Source organism: Elephas maximus, chromosome 3 (genome assembly GCF_024166365.1).
Source record: "Elephas maximus indicus isolate mEleMax1 chromosome 3, mEleMax1 primary haplotype, whole genome shotgun sequence".
Taxonomy (NCBI): domain Eukaryota; kingdom Metazoa; phylum Chordata; class Mammalia; order Proboscidea; family Elephantidae; genus Elephas; species Elephas maximus.
Window position 1 is genome coordinate 63,348,131 of NC_064821.1, and position 27,879 is coordinate 63,376,009.

The window sequence follows — 27,879 nt, forward strand, 5'->3', positions numbered from 1 at the left end:
TCCATTTATCAAGATGTTGTTTACTGGTCCAATTGTGAGGATCTTTGTTTTCTTTATGTTGAGGTGTAATCCATACTGAAGGCTGTGGTCTTTGATCTTCATCAGTAAGTGCTTCAAGTCCTCTTTGCTTTCAGCAAGCTAGGTTATGTTATCTGCATATTGTGGGTTGTTAATGAGTCTTCCTCCAATCCTGATGTCACACTTTTCTTCATAAGAATAAATCTAGTACAAGCAATCTAGTATCTAGAATAAAGAATTTTCAAAACTCAATAATAAACAATTCAATTAGAAAATGAGCAAAAGGCATGGATAGCCATTTCACCAAAGAAGATACACCTATGGAAAATAAGCATATGAAAAATATGTTCAACATCATCAGCCATTAGGGAAATGCCAATTAAAATCACAAGGTGATGTCACTAGACACCTACCAAAATGGTTAAAATAAAAAATTGTGATAATATCAATTGCTGGTGAGGATGCAAAGAAACCCAACCACTCATACATTGTTGGTGAGAATATAAAATGGTACAGTCACCCTGGAAAGAAGTTTGTCAGTTTTTTTAAAAAACTAAACATGCAACTACCATTCAACCCAACAATTGCATTCTTGGGCATTTATCCCAGAGAAATGACAATTTATGTTCACACAAAAACCTATACATGACTGTTCATAGAAGCTTTATTCACAATAGCCAAAAAACTGGAAACCCAAATGTCCTTTAACAGGTGACTGGTTAAACAATCTGCTACACCCATTCCATGGAACAGCTGCACAACAAAAAAGAGTAAACTATTGATACACACAACAAGTTAGATGAATCTCCAGAGAATTATGCTGGGTAAAAAGTATACCAAAAGATTACATGCTGTTTTATTCCACATATGTAATATTCTTCAAATAGCAAAATTACAGAAATAGATAACAGATTAATGGTTGCCAGGTGTGATGGTTAAGATCGTGTATCAACTTGGCTGGCCCTGATTCTCAGTGGTTTGACAGTTATGATATAGTTTGGCAGTTATGTAATAATGCAATCAACTCCATGATAAGGTCTGTTATTAACAGCCAATCAGTTCAAAGGGAGTTTCCTTAGGGGTGTGACCTGCCTCCAGTATATAAATGGATGTTCCAGCAAGGCTTTTGCTCTGGATCCTGCATCCAGCTCATCATCATCCGACCTCTGGCTCTGGGGACTTGAGCTAGCAGCTTACCTACCAGTCTTGGGATTGGTCAGCCACTGAAACCTGTGAGCCAGAAGCCTGCCATCTGACCTGCTGATCTTGGGTTCATCAGTCCCTACAGCTGTGTGAGTCACAAGAAGCTTCCAGCCTGACCCACAGTCAGCCTCTCTAACTGCATGAGCCATTTCCTTGACACACACACACACTTTATCAGTTTTGCTTCTCTAGACAACCCAGCCTAAGACACCAGGTGTTAAGGAGAGGGTGGGAGTGGGAAGCAAGTGGTGGTAGCTATAAAAGTCAATACCCCAAAAAAAAAGTCAATAGAAGTGATATTTGCATCCTGTATCTTGACTGTATCAATGTCAATATCTTGATTGTGACATTGTACTATAGCTTTGTGTAATGGTAATGATTGGGGGAAACTGGGTAAAGTACATGGGATCTCTGTATTATTTCTTACAACTGCATGTGAGTCTACAATTATCTCAAAATAAAAAAGTTTAATTTAAAAAAGAAATGACACACAAAATGCAAGCTCAAATTTTTTATTAGATTTAAGACATAAAATTCACCAAATTAAAAAAAAAAAAAACTTCTGCTGTTCTAAAGATACCATTTTTTAAAATGAAAAGGCCAGCCAAAGACTGGAAGAAAATATTTAAATACACATATCCAGAGTATATAAATAACTCTTACACTTCAATAATAAGAAGACATACAACTTAATTAAAAATGGGCAAAATGCTGGAACCATCACTTTGTACAAGAATTGCGAGTAGCCAATTAGGACAACGACATCAGTCATCAGGGAAATGCAAATTAAAACCTTAATGAGACACTACTTCACAGCCACTAAACCAAAAAAATGAATAAATAAACCTGTTGCCAGCCAGTTGATCCCAACTCACACCCACTAGCATGGCTAAAATTAAAAAGACTGACAACACCAAGTGTTAACAAGAAAGTGGAACAACTGGAAAGTTCACATATTGCTAATGGGAATGCAAATGGTGCACAAGCTTTGGAAAACTGCTTGGCAGTCACTCCTAGGTATTACCCAAGAGAAATGAAAGCATGTATTCATAAAAGGACTTGTACAGAAATGCTTGTAACAGCATTTTTTTATAAGAGCCCCAAACTGGAAATAACCCAAATGCCCAACAACATGGAATGGAATATTACTCGGCAATAAAAAAAGAATGAAATATTGATACCCACAAAGACATGAGTGAACCTCAAAAACATTCTAAGTGAAAGAACAGACAAAAAAGACTAACACAGGCTGTATTTTTCCATTTACATGAAATTCAAAAACAGGCAAAACTAACCTATAGTGACAGAAAGCAGGTCAGCAATTATGTGGGGCTGGTTGTGGGAGAAAGAGGTTAATTGCAACGGGGTAGAAAGTGCAACCAAAAGGTTGGCAGCTTGAATCCACCAGATACTCCTTGGAAACCCTATGGGGCAGTTCTACTCTGTCCTGTAGGGCCACTAGGAGTCGGGATCCACTGGAGGGCAATGGGTTACGGGTTTTTAGGAAAGTTTTGGGGGTTATGGAAATGTTCTATATATTTTTTATTGTGGTGGTGGGTGTGAACACTTGTCAAAATCATCACACTGTACCCGGAAACCCTGGTGGTGTAGTAGTTAAGTGCTATGGTTGCTAACCAAAAGGTTGGCAGTGCGAATCCACCACGTGCTCCTTCGAAACTCTGTGGGGCAGTTCTCTGTCCTGTAGGGTCATTATGACTCCAACCGAGTCCACCGCAATGGGTTTTTATGGATGGGTACCCAGAAAATGCGTACATTTCATTTCATATAAATTTTAGCTCTGTAATGTTGATTAAAGAAAGACAAATGCAGGTCCATATTTTTATTAGATTCAACAGACACAAAAGTACTCTGTCAACTTCCTATTAAAGGTTCTAAATGCTTACTCTAAATTTCTGTACTTAATTTTTCCTTCCCCATGGGTAAGGAACAATTTCCCCAACTGGCTGCAGCCAACTGGCCACACTTTGAGTAGCACCGCCCTACTCCACTTTGCCAGTTACTCGGTTGTCTAACAGGTATTGCCGCTGCCTCTCCTTCCCACTCTCTCTGGTTCTAGAGCTGGGGGGCTAGGGAAGGAGAGGTCCGGGAAGGAGTCTCCGTCACTGGGTCTTGAATACGGGCTTGCGCAGCAGTCTCAGCACCCGGTAGGTGTTCAGGCCCGGAACGTCAAAGCCAGGGGACAGCCCGTTGGGGTCTAGGGGGTAGAAGTTGACTAGCTGCCCATGCTGGGCCTCGAGCGAGAGCCAAGCGTCCCCGAGCGGCAGCGCGCACGGGAACTCGCGGGCCACCTGCAGCTGGAAGACGCGGCCGCGCAGGTGGCGCAGCGCCAGCGTGCGGAACGCGGGCGGTACTAGCGCCTCGACGCGGGGCCCGAACTGGCGCAGGCGCAGCTCGCCCGCGGGCCCAGCCCGCACCTCGTAGAATGTCAGGTTGGCGAAGGTGAAGTAGCCGGAGAAGGGGCGCGCGCTGGGCGGCGGGGCCGGCCTGAGCTCGGCCTCCCGGAAGGCTCTTTCCAAAGCAGGCAGGAGCACGTCGTACGCCTGCGCCACAAGATCGGGCCCGGGTGGCCGCGGCCCGGCCAGCAGCAGCACGAGGCCCAGGCGCAGCGGGGGCACCAGGGAGAAGGTGGCGGCGTAGCCGTCCAGGTCGCCGTCCTTGCGCACCACGCTGTAGCCCAGCTGAGCGTGGAACTCCCACGGTGTGCCCGTCTCATTGGCGAAGTAGGCTCCGGGGCAGGCCAGTAGCGGCGCCAGCAGCGTCTTGGTGGCGTCTGGCCTCAGGAGCCGCTGGGGCGCGCTGCCCAGGAGCACCATAGCCAGCTTGGCCAGGTCGGCAGCGGTGGAGTACATCTGGCCCGACGGGCGGTACCAGCCTAGGTCGTACAGTGGCGCCGGCCGCCCGCTGCCATAGAAGCCAGCGGCCATGCGGACGCGCACAGAGGGCGTGAGGTCGAAGCCGGTGTCTGCCATCCCCAGGGGCTCCAGGAGGTTCTCTGAGACCCATCGCTGGTAGTCACCCTGGGCAGTGTGGGCTGCCAGGACATGGGCTAAGAGAGAGAAGGCCAGTGTGCTGTAATGGCACCTGCAAAGAGAATGGTGGAAACTGGGTTGTGGCTGAGATGACCGTCTCCAGACCTAAATAATCCCTCCCCACTGCTCAGACTGTCTGAAATGCCACCAGAGTTTTATTGGACTGGGTGGGTCTGGGAAGAAGCCTGATTCCCGGCATCCTAAATGGTCAGACCCAAAAGAGACTTGGGAGATCTTTGAATTCATCTCCCAATTCTACCCTTCCACCCAATGTCAGTTTGTGTAGTGTGTTTGTTGGCTTGTATGTTGCTGTGATACTGGAAGCTATACCACCTGCATTACAAATACCAGCAGGGTCACCCATCATGGATAGGTTTCAGCAGAGCTTCCAGACCATAACGGGTTAGGAAGAAAGGCCTGGCAATCTGCTTCCAGAAATTATCCAGTGAAAACTTTATGGATCACAACAGAACATTGTCCAATATAGTGCTGGAAGATAGTGGACCAGGTAATGTTTCATTCTGTGACACGTAGGGTTGCCATGAGTTGCAGCCTACGTACTTGATGACAACTAATGACAATTCTACACTTGGTAAATCTGAGGCCCAGAAGGGCAGGGAATTGTCCGGGGTCACACAGTAGGCTGAGGGAGAACCAGTTTCCCCAAATGCACCTGGAAAGGTAAGATAAATCTTACAATTCCTTTACACTGTACTATGATTTACTTTAAACCAGAAAAAAACAAACCCAGTGCCGTCGAGTCGATTCCGACCCATAGCGACCCTATAGGACAGAGTAGAACTGCCCCATACAGTTTCCAAGGAGCGCCTGGCAGATTTGAACTTAACCACTTAGCCAGTACACCACCAGGGTTTCCATTGATTTACTTTATTGAATGGCAAACTAGAGTGGTAGACTGTTTCGAGAAAAAAAATGATAACGATCATGTAGCTCAGAGATAGCAACTATAAGTCAGGATTCCACCCTTTTCTTCTTCCAGGCCTGTGGCAGACACCAATAGTAAAGAGACCTCCTTTCTTTCACAGGACAAATGCAGTTTCAGAATCTCTAAAATAGTGTCTTAGGAAGGCATGTGAATGGATGAAAATTCACAAATCCTATTAAGCATTCTTGAACTCTAGCCTAATCCCCTTATTTTGCAGATGAGAAGGTGAGGTGCAGAGGTTAAGTGCCTCACCCAAGGTCACACAGCAAGGTCCTGGTAGAGCTGGAAGGAGAACTCCAGTCAGCTGATGTCCACGCGATGCTCTTTCTCTGCATTACCTGGATCCTTTCTTCTTAGGAAGGAAACCCTGGCGGTGTGGTGGTTAAGTGCTACAGCTGCTAACCAAAAGGTCAGCAGTTCAAATCCACCAGGTGCTCCTTGGAAACTATAGGGCAGTTCTACTCTGTCCTATAGGGTTGCTATGAGTCGGAATCGTGAGTTTGTTTTTTTGTTTTTTTTCTTCCTTAAGACGAGTGGGACCTGAGGTTCAGCATTTGGAGAGGCAGAGAGGGTCAAGTTTGGAAAAGGGGCCCTGCTCAGGGAGCCGGGGGATCCTCTGCCCAACCCCACAGCCTGTGTTGCTCCCAGAGTTGGGCTTTTCTGAATGCCAGTGGTCACCCCAGCTACTCCCTAAGTCAATCAGTGCCCTGTTTATTTTCATCATGGCATTTGGCAAAATCCTTATTTTTCTTGTTGATGTTTTCACTTCTTTGTGTGTGTTTCCATCACAAGAAGGTAAACTCCACGAGGAGGGACCCGGTTGGATTTGTTCCCTGTGGTTTCTCAGTGTTTAGCACGTTCTGGGCCCCCAGTAGGTGTTCAGTAAATGTGATGTTAATGAATGGGAAGAATACAATATTCAAACAGAACTGGATTTGAACTCCAGCTCTCCCCTGCCCTACTGGGCTGCCCCTCTCTGGGCCTCAGTCTTCCCAAGCTGTAGCATTGGGAGTTGTAGTCAGTGATCTCTGAGGTCTCTCCTGGCTCTGACCGTTGAGATGAGCTGAAGCAGGCTCTTTCCCAGCCAGGGTGTGTCTCCTGGGAAGTTTCTTAGTTTGTGGCAGAGGCTCAGGGCATATTCCTCACCTGGTTCCTGGGTCCGCCACCAGCACATCATCCTTGAGCAGGCTCAGGGCCTCCTGGGTGCTCCCCCTCCACAACAGAGAAGTAGAGCGAAGCCTTCTGGGCAGTCCTAGGAATGAGCAGTAGTCAGACCTGCTCGGTGAGACGTGGCGGTAATTTTGTTGAGGGTGGGATGATGGGTCTCTGTGTGCACTCCCTCCCTCATCTTCCAGTGGGGTTTTAAACCACTTTAAAAAATTTTTAAAACCTGCTGCGCACGGACTCCAATCCTGCCTCTTCCTCTTCCTGCCTACTTTTCACTGGGCAAGTCACTTAACCTCTCTGAATCCTGGTCTTCTCATCTGTAACCGGGGCTTTGAACCAGTTCTTCCTGGTTCAATCATGGGCAAGGAAGCAACACTGGAACAGACCCAAATTTTTTAAATTTGGGTGAACTGGAACCATAACCAGAACGAGAAAAATTACAGGTCAAAACCCTGCTAGAAACTTAATTTCTCTCTTGGAAAACAAGGGCGGCTTTGCATAGCAACCAAATCTCTCGCCTGTTTCAGATTTTGAGCAGAGCCAGCAACAGCCCGTTCCACCACTCTGAATGTGTGTCACTGTCCTCAGTCCAGGCAGTAATCCAGTCTCCCGCATCAGGCTCCTGAAAGGGCTCACTACACCTCTTCGGAGTCTCCCATTCCAGGGCTTCAACACATAATTTTTCCCGTTCTGGTTATGGTTCTGGATCACCCAAATTTTTAAAATTCAGGTCTGTTCTGGTTTCGATTCATCAGCCATGACTGACCAGTTCCAAGCCCTGTCTGGGGGAAGTAATTCCTATACTATAACATAAGGCCGATGTAAGGACTATCGTTAACTGCTGTGAGCAGCCCCAACTCATGGCAACCCCAGGCACGATTGAACGAAACATTGCCTGGTCCTGCTCCATCCCCATGATTGGTTGTGACTGGACTCTTGTCAACCACAAGGTTTTCACTGGCTGGTTTTCAGAAGTAGATTGCCAGGCTTTTTTCCTAGTCCATCTTAGTCTAGAAGCTCCACTGGAACCTGTTCAGCGTCATAGTGAACACACAGGCCCCCACTGAGAGATGGGTGGTGGCTGCACCTGAGGGTGCAATGGCCAGGAATAGAGCTGGGTCTCTTACATGGAAGGTGAGAATTCTGCCACTGAACCACTAATTTGAGGATTAGATAAGATAAAATGCTTAGCATGGTGCCTGACATATAACTGCTTGATAAATAACTGCTATCACCAACTATAGACATTAATTCTATAAACTTTTTGAGGTCAGTCCAAGCAGGTTTTGTGGAACTGGCTTCTCCGATCCCTTGGGAGTTTCTGTTTATTGGATGTGACAGGTACTGGGAGGATCATTGGATGAGGGTTCCTTTTATTCATTTGTTCAATAATAGTTTTTGAGTATTTTGTATCAGGATTTTGGCCTGAGCAGTTGGGGACATGATGTCCTAAGTCCTGGATTTAAGTTCTGACTCCAGCACTCTTGCTATATGACCACAGACCATGTCATTAATTGACCTCTCCAAGCCTCTACTTGCTCATCTTTAACATTACTCGAGCACCTTCGGTGGTTCCCTGTGAGATGTTGCAAGACTTAATAAGAGAATGGATGAAAAGCGCCAGGAATGGGAGGAAAGCTCTAGGTCAGGGTGAGGTTCAATCATAAAAGACATTAAGAGCCTAGATCAGAGTTATTCAGGCAGCAATTTGCTCAGCAGGCCCTCTTGAGACTGAGGAGACATGTAGGGTGGATTTTGGGGGGCAAGGAGGGGGTTGTATTTTTTTTATTATTTTCATTGTACTTTAGATGACAGTTTACAGACTAGTTTCTCATTAAATAGTACACATATTTTATGACATTGATTAACCACCCCACAACACATCAACACTCTCCCTCGTCAACCTTAGGTTCCCTATTACCAGCTTTCCTGTCCCCTCCTGCCTTCTAGTCCTTGCCCCAGGGCTGGTGTGCCCCTTTAGTCTCATTTTGTATTATGGGCCTGTCCAATCTTTGGCTGAGGGGGGAACTTTAGGAGTGACTTCATTACTGAGCTGAAAGGGTATATGGGAGCCATACTCTCAGGGTTTCTCAAGTCTCTGTCAGGCTAGCAAGTCTGGTCTTTGTTTTTGAGTTAGAATTTTGTCCTACATTTTTCTCCAGCTCTGTCCAGGGCTCTCTATTGTGATCCCTGTCAGAGCAGTCAGTGGTGGTAGCTGGGCACCATCTAGTCGTACTGGACTCAATCTGGTGGAGGCCATGGTAGATGTGGTCCATTAGTCCTTTAGACTAATCTTTCGGGAGGAGGTTGTATTTATTTGATTTTTTTTTTCTTATATAATTGATTAGAGCCCAACCAACTAACCCAGTACCGTCGAGTCCATTCCGACTCATAGCGACCCTATAGGACAGAGTAGAACTGCCCCATAGAGTTTCCAAGGAGCGCCTGGCAGATTCGAACTGCCGACCCTTTGGTTAACAACCGTAGCACTTAACCACTATGCCACCAGAGTTTCCATAATTGATTAGGGTATCCATTTACATGATTCAAATTTCCTAAGACACCAAAGAGTTCAATTCCCCTTCATGGAGGCAACCCAGTGTTTTAAATCTCTTTAGTTTTCTTCCAAAGATACTTTATGCGATATAAACTAATACATATATTTACATATAATACACACATGTATCATACAATATGCACATTATACATATACATCCATATACATATGTGTACAGTATATGTGTATATATTTATTCATATGCTATATTTATTCATAGGCTGTTGTAAACTTTTATTTCTACTTTACATCTAATTCCATCTCAGTTCATAGCATTATTACTCTCTTTTTGGAGCTACATAGTGTTTGATTGTATAGCTGTGTCATAGTTTATTTAGCCATTCGTTGATGGGTATTTAGATTGTAAACTATTGCTATTACAAACAGTGCTGCAGTGAATAAATTTGCATGACCCTCCTACCACACATGTGGAAGTATGTCTGTAAAATAATTTCCTAGAAGTGAAACTACTGAGTCAAAGGATATATATTTTTTTATTGTGATTGTGATCGTGTGTGCCGTCGATTCAATTCTGACGTGTACCCATTGAGCCCATTGCCATCAGGTTGCTTCTGACTCATAGTGACCCTGTAGGACAGAGTAGAACTGCCCCATAGAGTTTCCAAGGAGCGCCTCGTGGGTTTGAACTGCCGACCTTTTGGTTAGCAGCCATAGCTCTTAACCACTGTGCCACCAGGGTTTCCAAACTCATAGTGACCCTATATGACAGGGTAGAACTGCCCCATAGGGTTTCCTAAACTGTAATCTTGACAGGCAACGCCCAGCGTTTTCTCCTGCGGAGCAGCTGGTGTGTTCAAACCACCAACCTTTTGTTAGCAGCCTAGCACTTTAAGTGTTGCAGCACTTTAAATTGTGGTAGATATGTCCGATTGCCCTCCATACAGATTATACCAGTTTAAATTACTACCACTGATGTATTAAAAAAAAAAAAAAAACTTTTGCCATCAAGTCAATTCCAACTCATAGCAACCCTGTAGGACAGAGTAGAGCTGCCCCATTGGATTTCCAAGGAGTGGCTGGTGAATTTGAACTGTCAACCTTTTGATCAGCAGCCGAGCTCTTAACCACTACACCACCAGGGCTCCACCCACTGATGGTTAAGACAGCCTATTTCACCATAACCTCACAAACTCTGCTTCTGTCATTTTGATCTTTGCCAATCTAATGGGGAAAACTGTGTCTTGGTGTAGTTTTAATCTGGATTTATTTTATTATGAGTGATGTTGAGCATCTTTTAATTTTTTTTAATATTCTTAAGAGCCATTTGTATTTCATTTTATGTGAACTATGTATTCTCATGTCCTTTGCCGTTTTCTGTTGTGTTGATGGTCTTTATATTGATTTGCAGGAGTTCTTTATATATTAAGGGAAATTAGGTCTTCATTGTAGAATTTCCTACTAATATTGATGTGTTGACCTGCTTTTGGTCTGTTAAGCAGATCTTGACCTGTCAGTCTGATTTCGACCTGCCAGCTGATCTCGATCTGCCTGCTTGATCTCAATTCCCAGTGTTCACTTCTGCTTTTACCTTCCCAGGTCTTTCTACTCTTGGTCCACCTCCCAAGCCTTGTGGGAAAGGAAGGTATGCTCAGTTTGGGAAGGGCAGAGAGTGCGCCCACCTTAGCTGGATGAGAACCTGCTCCTTAGAGCCCCCCACCTGAAATGGTTTGGGCTGGGCTAGATAAGTTCAGGGACTCTTACCTGAGAGCTGACTGGCCATCCTTCGGAGGGTGACAGGTGAAGGCCTTGGGGCTGGGCCAACCTCTTCTGGCTCATCCATCAGGGTCTGCTGTTTGGAGGATGATACCATGTCCAGCGGGTTGTTAATGGTGAAAGTGCTGGCATATCGCTCCAGAGGGTCATCTAAAGAGGCTACAGTGCCTTCTTCCCACAGGCGGTACAGCATGAGAACTGGAAAGATCTTGGAGATGCCGGAGATCCTGTACAGTATGAGAGCAAGAGAGTACAGAGGGCCCCTACCACCCACCCTGTGCTCCCAGCCTCTAGTTTTCCAGGAAAGCACTGAATCCACCCTTATTCGGCGTCTCAGGTGGGAATTCACCAGCTTCTATAGTACTGCCTTTGGGATACTTGAGAACATACCAGAGGCAGTGGGGGTGGGGTGGATGGACATTTTTGAGCAATTATCCCCTGCCAGGCCCTTCACCAGACACTTCCCATTCTGGGACAGACCTGGGTATGAATTGCATGGGTGTGTCTCACCAGCTGGGTGGCCTTGGGCAAGTTACTAGGCCTTTCTGAGATTCCATTTTGTTATCTGTAAAATAGGGATAACTATACTTTTTTTTTATACCTGCTTCACAGGTTGCAGAATTGAATGAGATTGTTGAGGTAAGGTGCTTGCAACATACCTGGCAGTTAGGAAGTGCTCAGTAAGTGACAGCAAATACAATTGTTGGCCCCGTGCCTAGCACAGAGCAGGTGCAATGTAAATATGCTGGTTCCCTCTGGGCCTCCTGCAATCCCCCTAGCATCCGTGGGAGTGAATGTGTTCACTCAGCATTGTGAGTTTTGAAGATACTGTGGGCAGCACCCAGGAGGGGAGACCTCAAGCACAGGGCAGAACGTCCTGAGCTGCTTCCGGTTGTGCCACTGCTGCTGACTGATAGGGGACCTGGGGCAAGGACCTAGGAATTCTTTATAGCCCCTTTGTGATACATAATGGGTAAAGGGTACATGATGTGGCCTGTGTAATTTGGAAGATTGGGGTAAAGGGCTCTATTCCTTCCTAGCCTATTGCCCCTGTGGTATAAAATTGGGCACTGAGTGGTCCTCTCTGGACCTCAGTCTCCTCATCTGAAAGATTGTCAGGACTCAACAAAGGAACTTGGCAGCTTGAATGCCAGCTATGATTGTCTCTTAAGTCTCGCTATCTCCTAGGTCCACCTCCTCTTCATCCCTCATCCCCTCCACAACACCCTGGAGGTTGCCCAGCTAACCGGTACATGGTGTACTCATTGGGGGGTCCAGAAGTGGGGTCTGAGCCGTTCTTCCTCCCATAGTTCCCCGTCCAGAGCATGGTGTCATTGTGGATGACAACTGCAGACATGGCAGCCAGGCCTGGGGCAGACATTGCCTGGAGCAGGATCCTGTCCACCTTAGGGGAGACAAGTGGGAGGTTCAGGGTGCAGGTGCAGTGAGAGACCCTACACTTCCCCTACTTGTCATTCACACACCCGCTACTCTCACAACCATACCCTATGGATAGCACAAGCCTTGCTCCCTCCATTTTCTCCCCTAGCTGGTAGAGTGGAGCCCAGTGAGCCCTCAGCCCCTCACCCTGGCTTCAACCAGAGCAGCTCCCTTTGACTCTGTTTTATACATAAGGCTTCTCCTAAGGTGTTTGTTTGGAAAAACATTTCCTTGGCCAAAAAAAAAAAAAAAAGTGGGGTTGGGGGAAGGGATGTTAAAACAACTGATCCAGTCTAACCCTTGTCTGATTCCCTAGAAAACCTCCAGTAGGTCTAGTCTGACCCCTAGTGTTGGGGAATTCACTATTTATAAGCCTTCTTTGGACTTTTATTGAAAATATCTTAATATTTTTAACAATGAGATATAAGATGATAGTATCAGCTAAGGACATCTAGTGGCGTAATGGTTAAGAGATTGAGTGCTAACCGAAAGGTCGGCAGTTCAAACCCACCAGCCACTATGTAGGAGAAAAGACCTGGCAATCTGCTCTCGTAAAGATTTCAGCCTAAGAAACACTATGGGGCAGTTCTACTCTATCCTACGGGGTTGCTATAAGTCAGAATCAACTCAACGGCACACAACAACACCACCAATAATAGCTAGAATTTATTGGACATTTAGAATGTGCCAAAGCTAAAAACCAAACCAGTTGCCATTGAAGCGATTCCAACTCATGGCAACCTCATGTGTTGCAAAGTAGAGCTGCTCCATAGGGTTTTCAGGCTATGACCTTTTAGAAGCAAATCACCAAGCTTGTCTTCCCAGAGATGCCTCTGGGTCATTCAAATCGCCAAGCTTTCAGTTAGTAGTTGAACACTTAACCATTTACACCACCCAGGAACTCTTAGGCCATGCCAGGCACAGTATAAGGTGATTTTAATATGTGGTCTTATTAACCCTTGTAATAAGCTGGAGCTCATTTCTCCCCATTTTACAGATGAGAAAATTGAGTCTATGATACATGAAGTGACTTGTCCAAGTGGCTAGTTGCTGGTGGAATCAGGATTAGAATCCTGGGCTGACTTTAGACCTTAGCTCTTAATTAACTACCAGACCACTTCACCGAGTGATTTTACAGACCCTGAACTGAGCTCTGGTTGCCTATAGTTTCCACTCCACCTCTCCAAGCCTCAGTTTCTGACTCTGTAGATCAAGATTAATAATAGTACCTCCCTCCTGTTGCTTTTGGGAAGATTCATGGGGTAATGCAAATAAGGAATTTTGCACAGCCACTGGCACCTAGTAGGTGCTCAACAGAAGGCAGCTATAGTTATTGCTTTTTTATTATTACCATGACCCCTCAGTGCCACCTAGCACCCTTCTCTCTCTGCTTGGTGAAAATTTTTCCAGTATCTGCAGGCAGTGGCCGTGTCTCTCTTCACTGGCCCCAGACAATGAGGACTATAGACTTACCCTTCCCTGTCTGGTCACTTGTTCCTCATGACAGTTTCGAGTCCCCCACATCAAACTGCTGCTCATACCCTTTTGATCCCATTGTCATTTTTATGTATCTCTTCTAAGGTGGGTTACCAAAGTCAGTGGTGTCTGACTGGTGCAGATTAGAGCTGGCTGACACCTCCCTCTAGTGTCATGCCATCTTGCAGTGGCATAAGTTGTGTGTGAGTGTGTGTGTGTGTACATGCTTAATCATATTGCAAGAGATTCTGTGATACCAGCTCTAGCATCCTCTCCTGTCTCATCTTTCCCCACCCTCACCTCTGGTCTAGCCAGACTGAACTACCTCAAAGTTCCACTGCTACCTCTGGGCCCTTGCACATGCTGTTCCCGCTGCCTGGAGCACATCCTCCCTTCTCCCACCTTCCACCACACACACATCATCTGGTTCTCTCCTACTTGTTCACAGCTCACCGTTGACACTGTTTCCTTCAGAAGCTTCCCTGACCCCAAGTCCAGTTCCTCTGTCCCCCACAGTCCCTAAATTTCCCTATTCTCGCTCTTACCCCTGTGCTATAAATATTGGTTATCTTGACTTTTCCCTTCACTTCCAGACTAATAGTTTCTTGAAGGCAGGACAGTATCCTCTTCCTGCCATATTCCCAGTGCCTAGCACAAAGTAGGTGCTGAAGAAATACATGTTGAATGAGTGAGTGAATGAATGAATGAAAGCCACTCTCCGTGCAGAGGAGGTGCCCTCCCCTTCACCACTCAGACCCAGCCCACATACCCAGTTCCCTCCTGGGTCATCACTGACCTTCTCCAGGGCCTCCTTCAAAACGGGCAGGGGGTGGACCAAGGGCACAGGCTCAGGGTGCCGGGGACACATCCTCACAGGGGCAGAGCTCACACCTGGCCCCAAAGAACCTAGAAGGAATGTGGTAAGTGGGGGACAGAGATCAGGGTACAAGTCCAGGGGTCAAGCTGAGGAGGAGGGGGAAGGTGACAGAAAAGGCCAAAGCCACCTCCCGGGGCCAGCCCTCCTTACCCTGCAACAGCCTTACTCAGGAGACATCAGGGTGCAGAGACCAGCTGTGGGCAACTGAGGGGAAAAGGGCAGAGTATGCCTGGGAGGTGAAGGGACAATCCCACCTTTGCCACCCACTGGTTAGCTTTCAAGATACCAATTAGGCCATAATTACTGGTGTGTAGGGTCACTGTGCTCCCTTCTTTCATATGACCAGCTTCCCACCTCCCTGTGGTCAGCAGACTTGACAAGGCCTGGCTCCTTGGGGCTGGCTCAGCCATATCTGTCTCTATGTCTCCCTCATCCTAATTCTATGTTTCTGGGTAGTGCCCCCACCCCAAAACTCATGTTCACACAGAACCTCAGAATGTGACTGTTATGAATTGAATTATGTCTCCCAAAAATATATGTGTTATAAATCCTAACCTCTATGCCTGTTGTTCCCCCACATGTCAGTTTGTCATACTGTGGGGGCTTGCGTGTTACTTTGATGCTGGAAGCTATGCCAGTGGTACTCAGATACCAGCAGGGTCACCCATGGAGGACAGGTTTCAGCTGAGCTTCCAGACTAAGACAGACTAGGAAGAAGGACCTGGCAGTCTACTTCTGAAAAGCATTACCCAATGAAAACCTTATGAATAGCAGCAGAACATTGTCTGATATAGTGCTGGAAGATGAGCCCCCCAGGTTGGAAGGCACTCAAAAGATGACTGAGGAAGAGCTGCCTCCTCAAAGTAGAGTCGACCTTAATGACGTGGATGGAGTAAAGCTTTCGGGACCTTCATTTGCTGATGTGGCATGATTCAAATGAGAAGAAACAGCTGCAAAAATCCATTAATAATCGGAACCTGTAATATATGAAGTATGAATCTAGGAAAATTGGAGATCGTCAAAAATGAAATGGAAAGCATAAACATCGATATCCTAGGCACTAGTGAGCTGAAATGGACTGGTATTGGCCATTTTGAATCAGACAATCATATAGTCTACTATGCTGGGAATGACAACTTGAAGAGGAATGGTGTTGCATTCATTGTCAAAAAGAACATTTTAAGATCTATCCTGAAGTACAACGCCATCAGTGATGGATAATATCCATATGCCTACAAGGAAGACCAGTTAATACGACTATTATTCAGATTTACACACCAACCGCTAGGGCCAAAGATGAAGAAATAGAAGATTTTTATCAGCTGCTGCAGTCTGAAATTGATTGAACATGCAATCAAGATATGTTGATAATTACTGGTGATAGGAATGCGGAAGTTGGAAACAAAGAAGAAGGATCAGTAGTTAGAAAATATGGCCTTGGTGATAGAAACAATGCCAGAGATCTAATGATAGAATTTTGTAAGAACAACAACTTCTTCATTGCAAATGCCTTCTTTGACCAACAAAAATGGCGACTATACACATGGACCTTGCCAGATGGAACACACAGAAATCAAATTGACTACATCTGTGGAAAGAGATGATGGAAAAGCTCAATATCATCAGTCAGAACAAGGCCAGGGGCCGACTGTGGAACAGACCATCAATTGCTCATATGCAAGTTCAAGCTGAAACTGAAGAAAATCAGAGCAAGTCCACGAGAGCCAAAATACGACCTTGGGTATATCCCACCTGAATTTAGAGACCATCTCAAGAATAGATTTGACGCACTGAATGCTAGTGACCAAAGACCAGACAAGTTGTGGAATGACATCAAGGACATCATCCATGAAGAAAGCAAGAGGTCATTAAAAAGACAGGAAAGGAAGGAGGGGGCCAAGATGGCTGACTAGGTAGACACTACCTCGGATTCCTCTTGCAACAAAGACTCGGAAAAACAAGTGAATTGATCACATACATGACAATCTATGAACCCTGAACAACAAACACAGATTTAAAGAGTTGACCTGAGTGACAGAGACGGAGAGCAAATAACTACGGGGAAGCAGCAACTGTTTTCGGAGCCTGGAGCCAGCGTCCCAGTCAGGTAACCTTGGCGCTGGGCTTAGGACTCGGCGCAGGGGAGCTGAACACTGCATCCTGTGACAGCGCAAACACGGGGTGCAGCCCTACCCCCCTGAACTGACCTCGGGAGGGGGCCCAGCTGGTCCGCGCGGGCGGCGCGGCGACGCAGCTGGCGGGAGGAGAGGTCGCTGGGAGGCAGCGACTAGTTTTGGAGCCGGGAGTGTCGCGTCCCAGCCGGGGAACCTTGGCGCGGGGCTTTGGACTGAGCACAGGGGAGCTGAGCACGGCATCCTGTGAAAGTGCAAACACGGGGCGCAGTCCTACCCCCCTGAACTGACCCCAGGAGGGGGCTCAGCCGGTCCACGCGGGCGGCGCGGCGACATGGCTGGTGGGAGGAGAAGTCCCCGGGAGGCAGTGACTGGTTTTGGAGCTGGGAGTGCAGCGTCCCAGCTGGGGAACCTTGGCGCCAGGCTTTGGACTGGGCATAGGGAAGCTGTTGTTGACTGGGCATAGGAAGCATCCTGTCACGGCCCAAACACGGGGCGCAGACCTACCCCCCTGAACTGACCCCAGGAGGGGGCCCAGCCGGTCCACGCAGGCGCAGCAACGCGGCTGGCGGGAGGAGAAGTCCCCAGGAGGCAGTGACTGATTTTGGAGCTGGGAGTGCAGCGTCCCAGCCGGGGAACCTTGACGCTGGGCTTTGGACTGGCGGCGGAGGAACTGACCACAGCTTCTGTGGGCCAGACCCTTGGGGGCAATCTCTACACAGCCAGCACACACAGGCGACACGCCCCTCGGGAATCTCAGATAAAAGAGTCATCCCAAGCAAGATAAGCAACTTTGGCTATATTCCGGGGTGCTACTCTCTCCTGTTTTTCTGAACCCTCCCCTCCCCTTCCCAGGTGGCTTCATTAACATTGGAATTTCCTGAGCCAGAGGGAGAACGGCTCCGGCTCCGTGGCTTTTCTTTTCCCTTTTTTTTTTTTTTTTTGTCTTTTCCTAACCCATTCTTCCGGCCTGAGAGAAGCAACCACAAAAAACCCAGGGACCAAAAATCCTTCCCTAATTGGACTAAAAACACAGAACCAGCTCCAGCCAAGCATATATGATCCATACCTGGGCTTTCATCCCTACAGCGAACAAGGTGGCTATTATAATGCAAAGGCATTTCTGATACGGATCTGATTCCATTTTTTTTTTAGTGGATTTACTGGAAAAACAAGTTTCCCAGTATGATATCTCTGCTTATTCAACAGAGCCCTAACTGACCCACAACAGGGAACTGAGGGCTGAAGCTCCCCCCAGACCACCTAGCCTCTTGCCTTAGGGGTCTATGGAGGGTGACACCTACCAATCTGTAGAGGTACTTGCATTGGGAGCCTAAGGTACAGCTGCAGAGCCCTCCCACCAAGGTGCTTTAGGAATAGAGACACACCTACCTCACTGACACTTGGGAGAAGCCTGTCAGCATCCTGCCCCCCCTGGAGTGTGAACCCCAGCTGCTAATAGAATCTGGTGCACACAACTATCACCACCACTTCTCAAGGTGAATATGTGTTAGGGTGCAGCACACACTTGACCCAAAATCAGATTCTACTCAAGAATAGTGAATAGACTCAGGCATATATATCTGGCAACAGCCCAAACCAGCTGGTAATAGGTCATAAGTAAGTCAAGGGCTACAACAATCAAGACAGCACAATCTAGTAGCCCATCCACGTATATTGAAAGAAAACAAAACAAGATAAGACTCAGTGAGCAAATATAGAATAAATCACTACAATATCTTAGTGATGGCTCGGAGATAGCAGTCGCTATCAAACCACATAAAGACGCAGACCATGACAGCTTCTACAACCCCCCAAACAAAAGAATCAAAATCTTTCCCAAATGAAGATACAATCCTGGAATTATCAGATACAGAATAGAAAAAACTAATTTACAGAATGCTTCAAGATATCAGGGATGACCTCAGAAATGAAATAAGGCAAACTGCAGAAAAAGCCAAGGAACACACTGATAAAACAGTTGAAGAACTCAAAAAGATTATTCAAGAACATAGTGGAAAAATTAATAAGTTGCAAGAATCCATAGAGAGCATGTAGAAATCCAAAAGATTAACAATAAAATTACAGAATTAGACAATGCAATAGGAAGTCAGAGGAGCAGACTCGAGCAATTAGAATGCAGAGTGGGAAATCTGGAGGACCAGGGAATTAACACCAACATAGCTGAAAAAAATCAGATAAAAGAATTTAAAAAAAAATGAAGAAACCCTAAGAATCATGTGGGACTCTATCAAGAAGGCTAACTTGCGAGTGATTGGAGTCCCAGAAGAGGGAGGGAGGACAGAAAACACAGAGAGAATAGTTGAAGATCTGCTGACAGAAAACTTCCCTGACATCATGAAAGACGAAAGGATATCTATCCAAGATGCTCATCAAACCCCATTTAAGATTGATCCAAAAAGAAAAACACCAAGACATATTACCATCAAACTTGCCAAAACCAAAGATAAAGAGAAAATTTTAAAAGCAGCCAGGGATAAAAGAAAGGTCTCCTTCAAGGGAGAATCAATAAGAATAAGTTCAGACTACTCAGCAGAAACCATGCAGGCAAGAAGGCAATGGGATGACATATACAGCACTGAAGGAGAAAAACTGCCAGCCAAGGATCATATATCCAGCAAAACTCTCTCTGAAATATGAAGGTGAAATTAAGATATTTACAGATAAACACAAGCTTAGAGAATTTGCAAAAACCAAACCAAAGCTACAAGAAATACTAAAGGAAATTGGTCAGAAAACCAATAATATCAGATACCAGCACAACACAAGGTCACAGAACAGAACATCCTGATATCAACTCAAATAGGGAAATCACAAAAACAAATTAAGATTAATTTTAAAAAGAAAAAAATGCTCAAAACGGAATCATTGAAGTCAATATGTAAAAGATCACAATAATCAAAAAGAGGGACTAAATACAGGTGGCATAGAACTGCCATATGGAGAGGGATACAAGGCGATATAGGATAATACAAGTTAGGTTTTTACTTAGAAAAAATAGGGGTAAATATTAAGGTAACCACAAAGAGGTATAACAACTCCATAACTCAAAATAAAAACCAAGAAAAACGTAACGACTCAGCAAACATAAAGTCAAATACTATGAAAATGAGGATCTCACAATTTACAAAGAAAAAAGTCTCTTCACAAAAAAGTAAGTGGAAAAATGAAATTGTCAACAACACACATAAAAAGGCATCAAAATGACAACACTAAACACTTATCTATAATTACGCTGAATGTAAATGGATTAAATGCACCAATAAAGAGACAGAGAGTCTCAGACTGGATAAAGAAACACGATCCGTCTATATGCTGCCTACAAGAGACACATCTTAGACTTAGAGACACAAACAAACTAAAACTCAAAGGATGGAAAAAAAATATATCAAGCAAACAATAAGCAAAAAAGAAGAGGAGTAGCAATATTAATTTCTGACAAAATAGACTTTAAACTTAAATCCACCACAAAGGATAAAGAAGGACACTACATAATGATAAAAGGGACAATTGACCAGGAAGATATAACCATATTAAATATTTATGCACCCAATGACAGGGCTGCAAGATACATAAATCAAATTTTAACAGAACTGAAAAGTGAGATAGACACCTCCACAATTATAGTAGGAGACTTCAACACACCACTTATGGAGAAGGATAGGACATCCAGTAAGAAGCTCAATAGAGACACGGAAGACCTAATTACAACAATCAACCAACTTGACCTCATTGACTTATACAGAACTCTCCACCCAACTGCTGCAAAGTATACTTTTTTTTCTAGCACACATGGAACATTCTCTAGAATAGACCACATATTAGGTCATAAAACAAACCTTTGCAGAGTCCAAAACATCGAAATATTACAAAGCATCTTCTCAGACCACAAGGCCATAAAAGTGGAAATCAATAACAGAAAAATTAGGGAAAAGAAATCAAATACTTGGAAACTGAACAATACCCTCCTGAAAGAAGACTGGGTTATAGAAGACATTAAGGAGGGAATAAGGAAATTCATAGAATGCAACGAGAATGAAAATACTTCCTATCAAAACCTCTGGGACACAGCAAAAGCAGTGCTCAGAGGCCAATTTATATCGATAAATGCACACATACAAAAAGAAGAAAGAGCCAAAATCAGAGAACTGTCCCTACAACTTGAACAAATAGAAAGTGAGCAACAAAAGAATCCATCAGGCACCAGAAGAAAACAAATAATAAAAATTAGAGCTGAACTAAATGAATTAGAGAACAGAAAAACAATTGAAAGAATTAACAAAGCCAAAAGCTGCTTCTCTGAAAAAATTAACAAAATTGATAAACCACTGGCCAGGCTGACTAAAGAAATACAGGAAAGGAATCAAATAACCCGAATAAGAAACGAGAAGGGCCACATCACAAGAGACCCAACTGAAATTAAAAGAATCATATCAGATTATTACGAAAAATTGTACTCTAACAAATTTGCAAACCTAGAAGAAATGGATGAATTCCTAGAAAAACACTACCTACCTAAACTAACACAATCAGAAGTAGAACAACTAAATAGACCCATAGCAAAAAAAGAGATTGAAACGGTAATCAAAAAAACTCCCAACAAAAAAAAGCCCTGGCCCGGATGGCTATACTGCAGAGTTCTACCAAACTCAGAGAAGAGTTAACACCACTACTACTAAAGGTATTTCAAAGCATAGAAAATGATGGAATACTACCTAACTCATTCTATGAAGCCACCATCTCCCTGACACCAAAACCAGGTAAAGACATTACAAAAACAGAAAATTACAGACCTATATCCCTCATGAACATAGATGCAAAAATCCTCAACAAAATTCTAGCCAATAGAATTCAACAACATATCAAAAAAATAATTCACCACGACCGAGTAGGATTTCTACCAGGTATGCAAGGCTGGTTTAATATTAGAAAAGCCATTAATGTAATCCACCATATAAATAAAACAAAAGACAAAAACCACATGATCTTATCAATTGATGCAGAAAAGGCATTTGACAAAGTCCAACACCCATTTATGGTAAAAACTCTCAACAAAATAGGAATTGAAGGAAAATTCCTCAGCATAATAAAGGGCATCTATACAAAGCCAACAGCCAACATCACTCTAAATGGAGAGAGCCTGAAAGCATTTCCCTTGAGAATGGGAACCAGACAAGGATGCCCTTTATCACAGCTCTTTTTCAACATTGTGCTAGAAGTCCTAGCCACAGCAATTAGGCTAGACAAAGAAATAAAGGACATCCGGATTCGCAAGGAGGAAGTAAAATTATCTCTATTTGCAGGTGACATGATCTTATACACAGAAAACCCTAAGGAATCCTCCAGAAAACTACTGAAACTAATAGAAGAGTTTGGCAGAGTCTCAGGTTATAAGATAAACATACAAAAATCACTTGGATTCCTCTACATCAACAAAAAGAACATCGAAGAGGAAATAACCAAATCAATACCACTCACAGTAGCCCCCAAGAAGATAAAATACTTAGGAATAAATCTTACCAAAGATGTAAAAGACCTATACAAAGAAAACTACAAAGCACTACTACAAGAAATTACAAAGGACATACTTAAGTGGAAAAACATACCTTGCTCATGGATAGGAAGACTTAACATAGTAAAAATGTCTATTCTACCAAAAGCCATCTATACATACAATGCACTTCCGATCCAAATTCCAATGTCATTTTTTAATGTGATAGAGAACAAATCACCAGCTTCATATGGAAGGGAAAGAAGCCTCGGATAAGCAAAGCATTACTGAAAAAGAAGAAGAAAGTGGGAGACCTCACTCTACCTGATTTCAGAAGCTATTCTACAGCCACAGTAGTCAAAACAGCCTGGTACTGGCACAACAACAGGCACATAGACCAATGGAACAGAATTGAGAACCCAGATATAAATCCATCCACATATGAGCAGCTGATATTTGACAAAGGCCCAGTGTCAGTTAATTGGGGAAAAGATAGTCTTTTTAACAAACAGTGCTCGCATAACTGGATATCCATTTGCAAAAAAATGAAACAGGACCCATACCTCACACCATGCACAAAAACTAACTCCAAGTGGATCAAAGACCTAAACATAAAGACTAAAACGATAAAGATCATGGAAGAAAAAATAGGGACAACCTTAGGAGCCCTAATGTAAGGCATAAACAGAATACAAAACATTACCAAAAATGACAAAGAGAAACCAGATAACTGGGAGCTCCTAAAAATCAAACACCTATGCTCATTTAAACACTTCACCAAAAGAGTAAAAAGACCACCTACAGACTGGGAAAGAATTTTCAGCTATGACATCTTAGACCAGCGCCTGATCTCTAAAATCTACATGATTCTGTCAAAACTCACCCACAAAAAGACAAACAACCCAATCAAGAAGTGGGCAAAGGATATGAACACACACTTCACTAAAGAAGATATTCAGGCAGCTAACAGATACATGAGAAAATGCTCTCGATCATTAGCCATTAGAGAAATGCAAATTAAAACTACGATGAGATTTCATCTCACTCCAACAAGGCTGGCATTAATCCAAAAAACACAAAATAATAAATGTTGGAGAGGCTGCGGAGAGATTGGAACTCTTATACAATGGAATACTACGCATCGATAAAGAACAGTGATGAATCTGTGAAACATTTCATAACATGGACGAACCTGGAAGGCATTATGCTGAGTGAAATTAGTCAGAGGCAAAAGGACAAATATTGTATAAGACCACTATTATAAGATCTTGAGAAACAGTATAAACTGAGAAGAACACATACTTTTGTGGTTACGAAGGGGGGAGGGAGGGAGGGTGGGAGAGGGTTTTTTACCGATTAGTTATTAGATAAGAACTGCTTTAGGTGAAGGGAAGGACAATACTCAATACATGGAAGGTCAGCTCAACTGGACTGGACCAAAAGCAAAGAAGTTTCCAGGATAAACTGAATGCTTCAAAGGTCAGCGGAGCAAGGGTGGGGATTTGGGGACCATGGTTTAAGGGGACTTCTAAGTCAATTGGCAAAATAATTCTATTATGAAAACATTCTGCATCCCACTTTGTAATGTGGCGTCTGGGGTCTTAAATGCTAACAAACGGCCATCTAAGATGCATCAATTGGTCTCAACCCACCCGAATCAAAGGAGAATGAAGAACACCAAGGTCACACGATAACTAAGAGCCCAAGAGACAGAAAGGGCCACATGAACCAGAGACCTACATCGTCCTGAGACCAGAAGAACTAGTTGGTGCCCGGCCACAACCGATGACTGCCCTGACAGGGAGCACAACAGAGAACCCCTGAGGGAGCAGGAGATCAGTGGGATGCAGACCCCAAATTCTCACAAAAAGACCACACTTAATGGTCTGACTGAGACTAGAGGAATCCCGGTGGTCATCGTCCCCAAATCTTCTGTTGGCCCAGGACAGGAACCATCACCGAAGACAACTCATCAGACATGAAAGGGACTGGACAGTGGGTAGGAGAGAGTTGCTGATGAAGAGTGAGCTAATGATACCAGGTGGACACTTGAGACTGTGTTGGCATCTCCTGTCTGGAAGGGGGATGGGAGGATAGAGAGAGTTGGAAGCTGGCAAAATTGTCACGAAAGGAGAGACTGGAAGAGCTGACTCATTAGAGGGAGAGCAAGTGGGAGTATGGAGTAAGGTGTATATAAACTTATATGTGACAGACTGACTTGATTTGTAAAAGTTCACTTGAAGCTCAATAAAAGTTAAAAAAAAAAAAAAGACAGGAAAGAAAGAAAAGACGAAGATGGATGTCAGAGGAGACTCTTAAACTTGCTCTCGAAAGTTGAGCAGCTAAAGCAAAAGGAAGAATTGATGAAGTAAAAGAACTGAACAGATGATTTCAAAGGGCGGCTCAAGAAGACAAAGTATTATAATGACGTGCAAAGAGCTGGAGACGGAAAACCAAAAGGGAAGAACACACTCAGCGTTTCTCAAGCTGAAAGAATTGAAGAAAAAATTCAAGCCCCGAGTTGGAACAGTGAAGGATTCTATGGGAAAAATATTAAATGACACAGGAAGCATCAAAAGAAGGAATACACAGAGTCATTATACCAAAAAGAATTAGTTGATGTTCAACCATTTCAAGAGGTAGCATATGATCAGGAACCAATGGTACTGAAGAAAGAAGTCCAAGCTGCTCTGAAGGCATTGGTGAAAAAAAAGGCTCCAGGAATTGATGGAATATCAATTGAGACGTTTGAACAAACAGATGCAGCACTAGAGGTGCTCACTTGTCTATGCCAAGAAATATGGAAGACAGCTTCCTGGCCAACTGATTGGAAGAGATCCATATTTATCCCTATTCCGAAGAAAGGTGATCCAATCGAATGTGGAACTTATAGAACAGTATCATTAATATCACATGCAAGCAAAAATTTGCTGAAGATAATTCAAAAACAGCTGCAGCAGTATATCGACAGGGAACTGCCAGAAATTCAGGCCAGTTTCAGAAGAGGATGTGGAACCAGGGATATCATTGCTAATGTCAGATGGATCCTGGCTGAAAGCAGAGAATACCAGAAGGATGTCTACCTGTGTTTTATTGACTATGCAAAGGCATTCGACTGTGTGGATCATAACAAATTACGGATAACATTGAGAAGAATGGGAATTCCAGAGCACTTAATTGTGCTCATGAGGAGACTTTACATAGATCAAGAGGCAGTTGTTCAGACCAAATAAGGGGATACTGATTGGTTTAAAGTCAGGAAAGGTGTGCGTCAGGGTTGTATCCTTTCACCATACCTATTCAATCTGTATGTTGAGCAAATAATCCGAGAAGCTGGAGTATATGAAGAAGAACAGGGCATCAGGATTGGAGGAAGACTCATTAACAACCTGTGTTGTGCAGATGACACAACCTTGCTTGCTGAAAGTGAAAAGGACTTGAAGCACTTATTAATGAAGACCAAAGACCACAGCCTTCAGTATGGATTGCACCTCAACATAAAGAAAACAAAAATCCTCACAACTGGACCAATGAGCAACATCATGATAAATGGAGAAAAGATTGAAGTTGTCAAGAATTTCATTTTACTTGGATCCACAATCAACAGCCATGGAAGCAGCAGTCAAGAATTCAAAAGATGCATTACATTGGGTAAATCTGCTGTAAAGGACCTCTTTAAAGTGTTGAAAAGCAAAGATGTCACCTTGAAGACTAAGGTGCGCCTGACCCAAGCCATGGTATTTTCAGTCGCATCATATGCATGTGAAAGCTTGACAATGAATAAGGAAGACCGAAGAAGAATGGACAGCTTTGAATTGTGGTGTTGGCAAAGAATATTGACTATACCATGGACTACCAAAAGAACGAACAAATCTGTATTGGAAGAGGTACAACCAGAATGCTCCTTAGAAGCAAGGATGGGGAGACTGCACCTTATGTACTTTGGACATGTTGTCAGGAGGGATCAGTCCCTGGAGAAGGACATCATGCTTGGCAAAGTAGAGTGTCAGCGGAAAAGAGGAAGACCCTCAAAGAGGTGGACTGACACAGTGGTACAACAATGAGCTCAAGCATAACAATGATTGTAAGGATGGCGCAGGACCGGGCAGTGTTTCATTCTGTTGTGCGTAGGGTCACTATGAGTCAGAGCCGACTCAACGGCACCTAACAACAACAGCAATGTTGTTGTTGGGTGCTATCAAGTCGTCTTTTGACTCATAGCAACCCCGTGAGCAGAGAAGAGCTGCCCCATAGGATTTTCTAGGCTATAATCTTCACAGCAGGAAAAAGACCTGGCAATCTGATATTGTAAAGAAAACAGCCTAGAAACCCCTATGGAGCAGTTCTACTCTGTCACGTAGGGTCACTATGAGTTGAAATCGATTTGATGGCACCCAACAACAAGAACAATCTTTATGAGAGCAGATCACCAAATCTTTCTCCCAAATAGATAACTGATACGGTCCCAAACAGGAAAACTGCAAACTTTATGGAAGAACTCTCAACAATTCCATGACATGGGTTTAAGAATTGATTCCATTCAGCTCGAGCCTAAGTTTTGCTCAGCCTAGGAGTCAGGTGGAACGGGATGTCTACAGCCATGCTTCTCTAACTTTCATGTGCACACACAAGAAAAATCACCTGGGAATATATATATATATATATATGTAGGAATGGGGAGAGGCACTGTCCCTGCTTCAGCAGAGACCTGGGGACTCTGGTCTCTCCAGGATCACCGCCCATTGGCGGCCCCAAGGGTTGCTCTAGCAACAGAGGGCCTGGTGGACATCCCCAGCCATGTGGCTCCTTGCGTGGCTTTGAGCAGCATAGGACGAAGTTGTTGCTGTTAAGTGCCATGAAGTTGATTTTGATTCATAGCGACCCCATGTGACAGAGTTGAGCTGCCCCATATTCAGCCTGTTTGAGCCTCAGTTACTCCTTGTGTAAAATGAGAGCAATTGTGGGCAGTGATGAGAATGAAAAGAAACGGTGCGTGTAACGTGCCAGACTTCAGATGGTGTCCAGGGAATGGTTCAGAGATAGGTCTTCTTGGCTGTAATCTTTACAGGAGCAGATCACCAGGTCTTTGTCCTGTGGAACTCCTGGGTGCATTCTAACTGCCAACCTTTTAGTTAGCAGCTGAGCGCTTAACTGTTGTACCACCAGGGCTCCTTCCAGAAAGGAAAGACTCCAGGAAATGACAGCTGCTGTCAGTGGACTCTTGTGTGATGTCTTCTGGGGCTATTGTATGTAGTGTGTGAAGCGAGGAGTCTTTGAAGGGAGGTTTGGCCAGAAGATCCTACCATGCGGGCTGAAGGCAGAGCCAGAGAAATATTGTTTGCACTTCTGTTGTGACCCTGAGTTTTATTTCTAGGCTGAGCAGCTTAAGGAAACCCCAGTGATATTAGAATTCTCATTTCATACACAAGGGTATCAAGACTGTGATGCACAGTTAGTGAGAGTTGGAGCCAGGAAGGAGGCCAGGCTTCTGAAATGGTCCTCTCTACTCCCTGGGATCAGGGGTGGCAGTTTGAAGCCCAGGAGGACCTACAGAAGTGGGGAGAAACTCACCAGCCTTCAGCTTGGGGAGGTGATACTGCCACAGGAAACAGCCAGTCATGACCACTGAGAGCAGGAAGAAGAAGCTGTAGGAGGCTGGGAAGAGCCACTTCTTATGTGCTTTCAGCAGCCTGGGCTGCCAGCCAACCTGGAGCAGAAGGACATAGGGCATGGACCCCAACAGCAGACAGCAGAGGGAAGAGAGAGA

At 44.4% G+C, this 27,879-nt stretch overlaps 1 protein-coding gene across 1 annotated transcript; it reads right to left on the reverse strand.

Moving 5' to 3' along the window:
• Positions 1-3,341: 3,341 nt before the first annotated feature.
• LACTBL1 (lactamase beta like 1) lies at positions 3,342-27,825 on the reverse strand. Its single transcript, XM_049875894.1, has 6 exons — positions 27,684-27,825; positions 14,388-14,497; positions 11,923-12,080; positions 10,664-10,902; positions 6,364-6,469; positions 3,342-4,323 (listed from the first exon to the last, which is right to left on the reverse strand). Exons 1-6 carry the CDS (start codon positions 27,730-27,732, stop codon positions 3,342-3,344), a joined length of 1,644 nt encoding a protein of 547 aa, XP_049731851.1. The 5' UTR covers positions 27,733-27,825.
• Between the last annotated feature and the right edge of the window lie 54 nt (positions 27,826-27,879).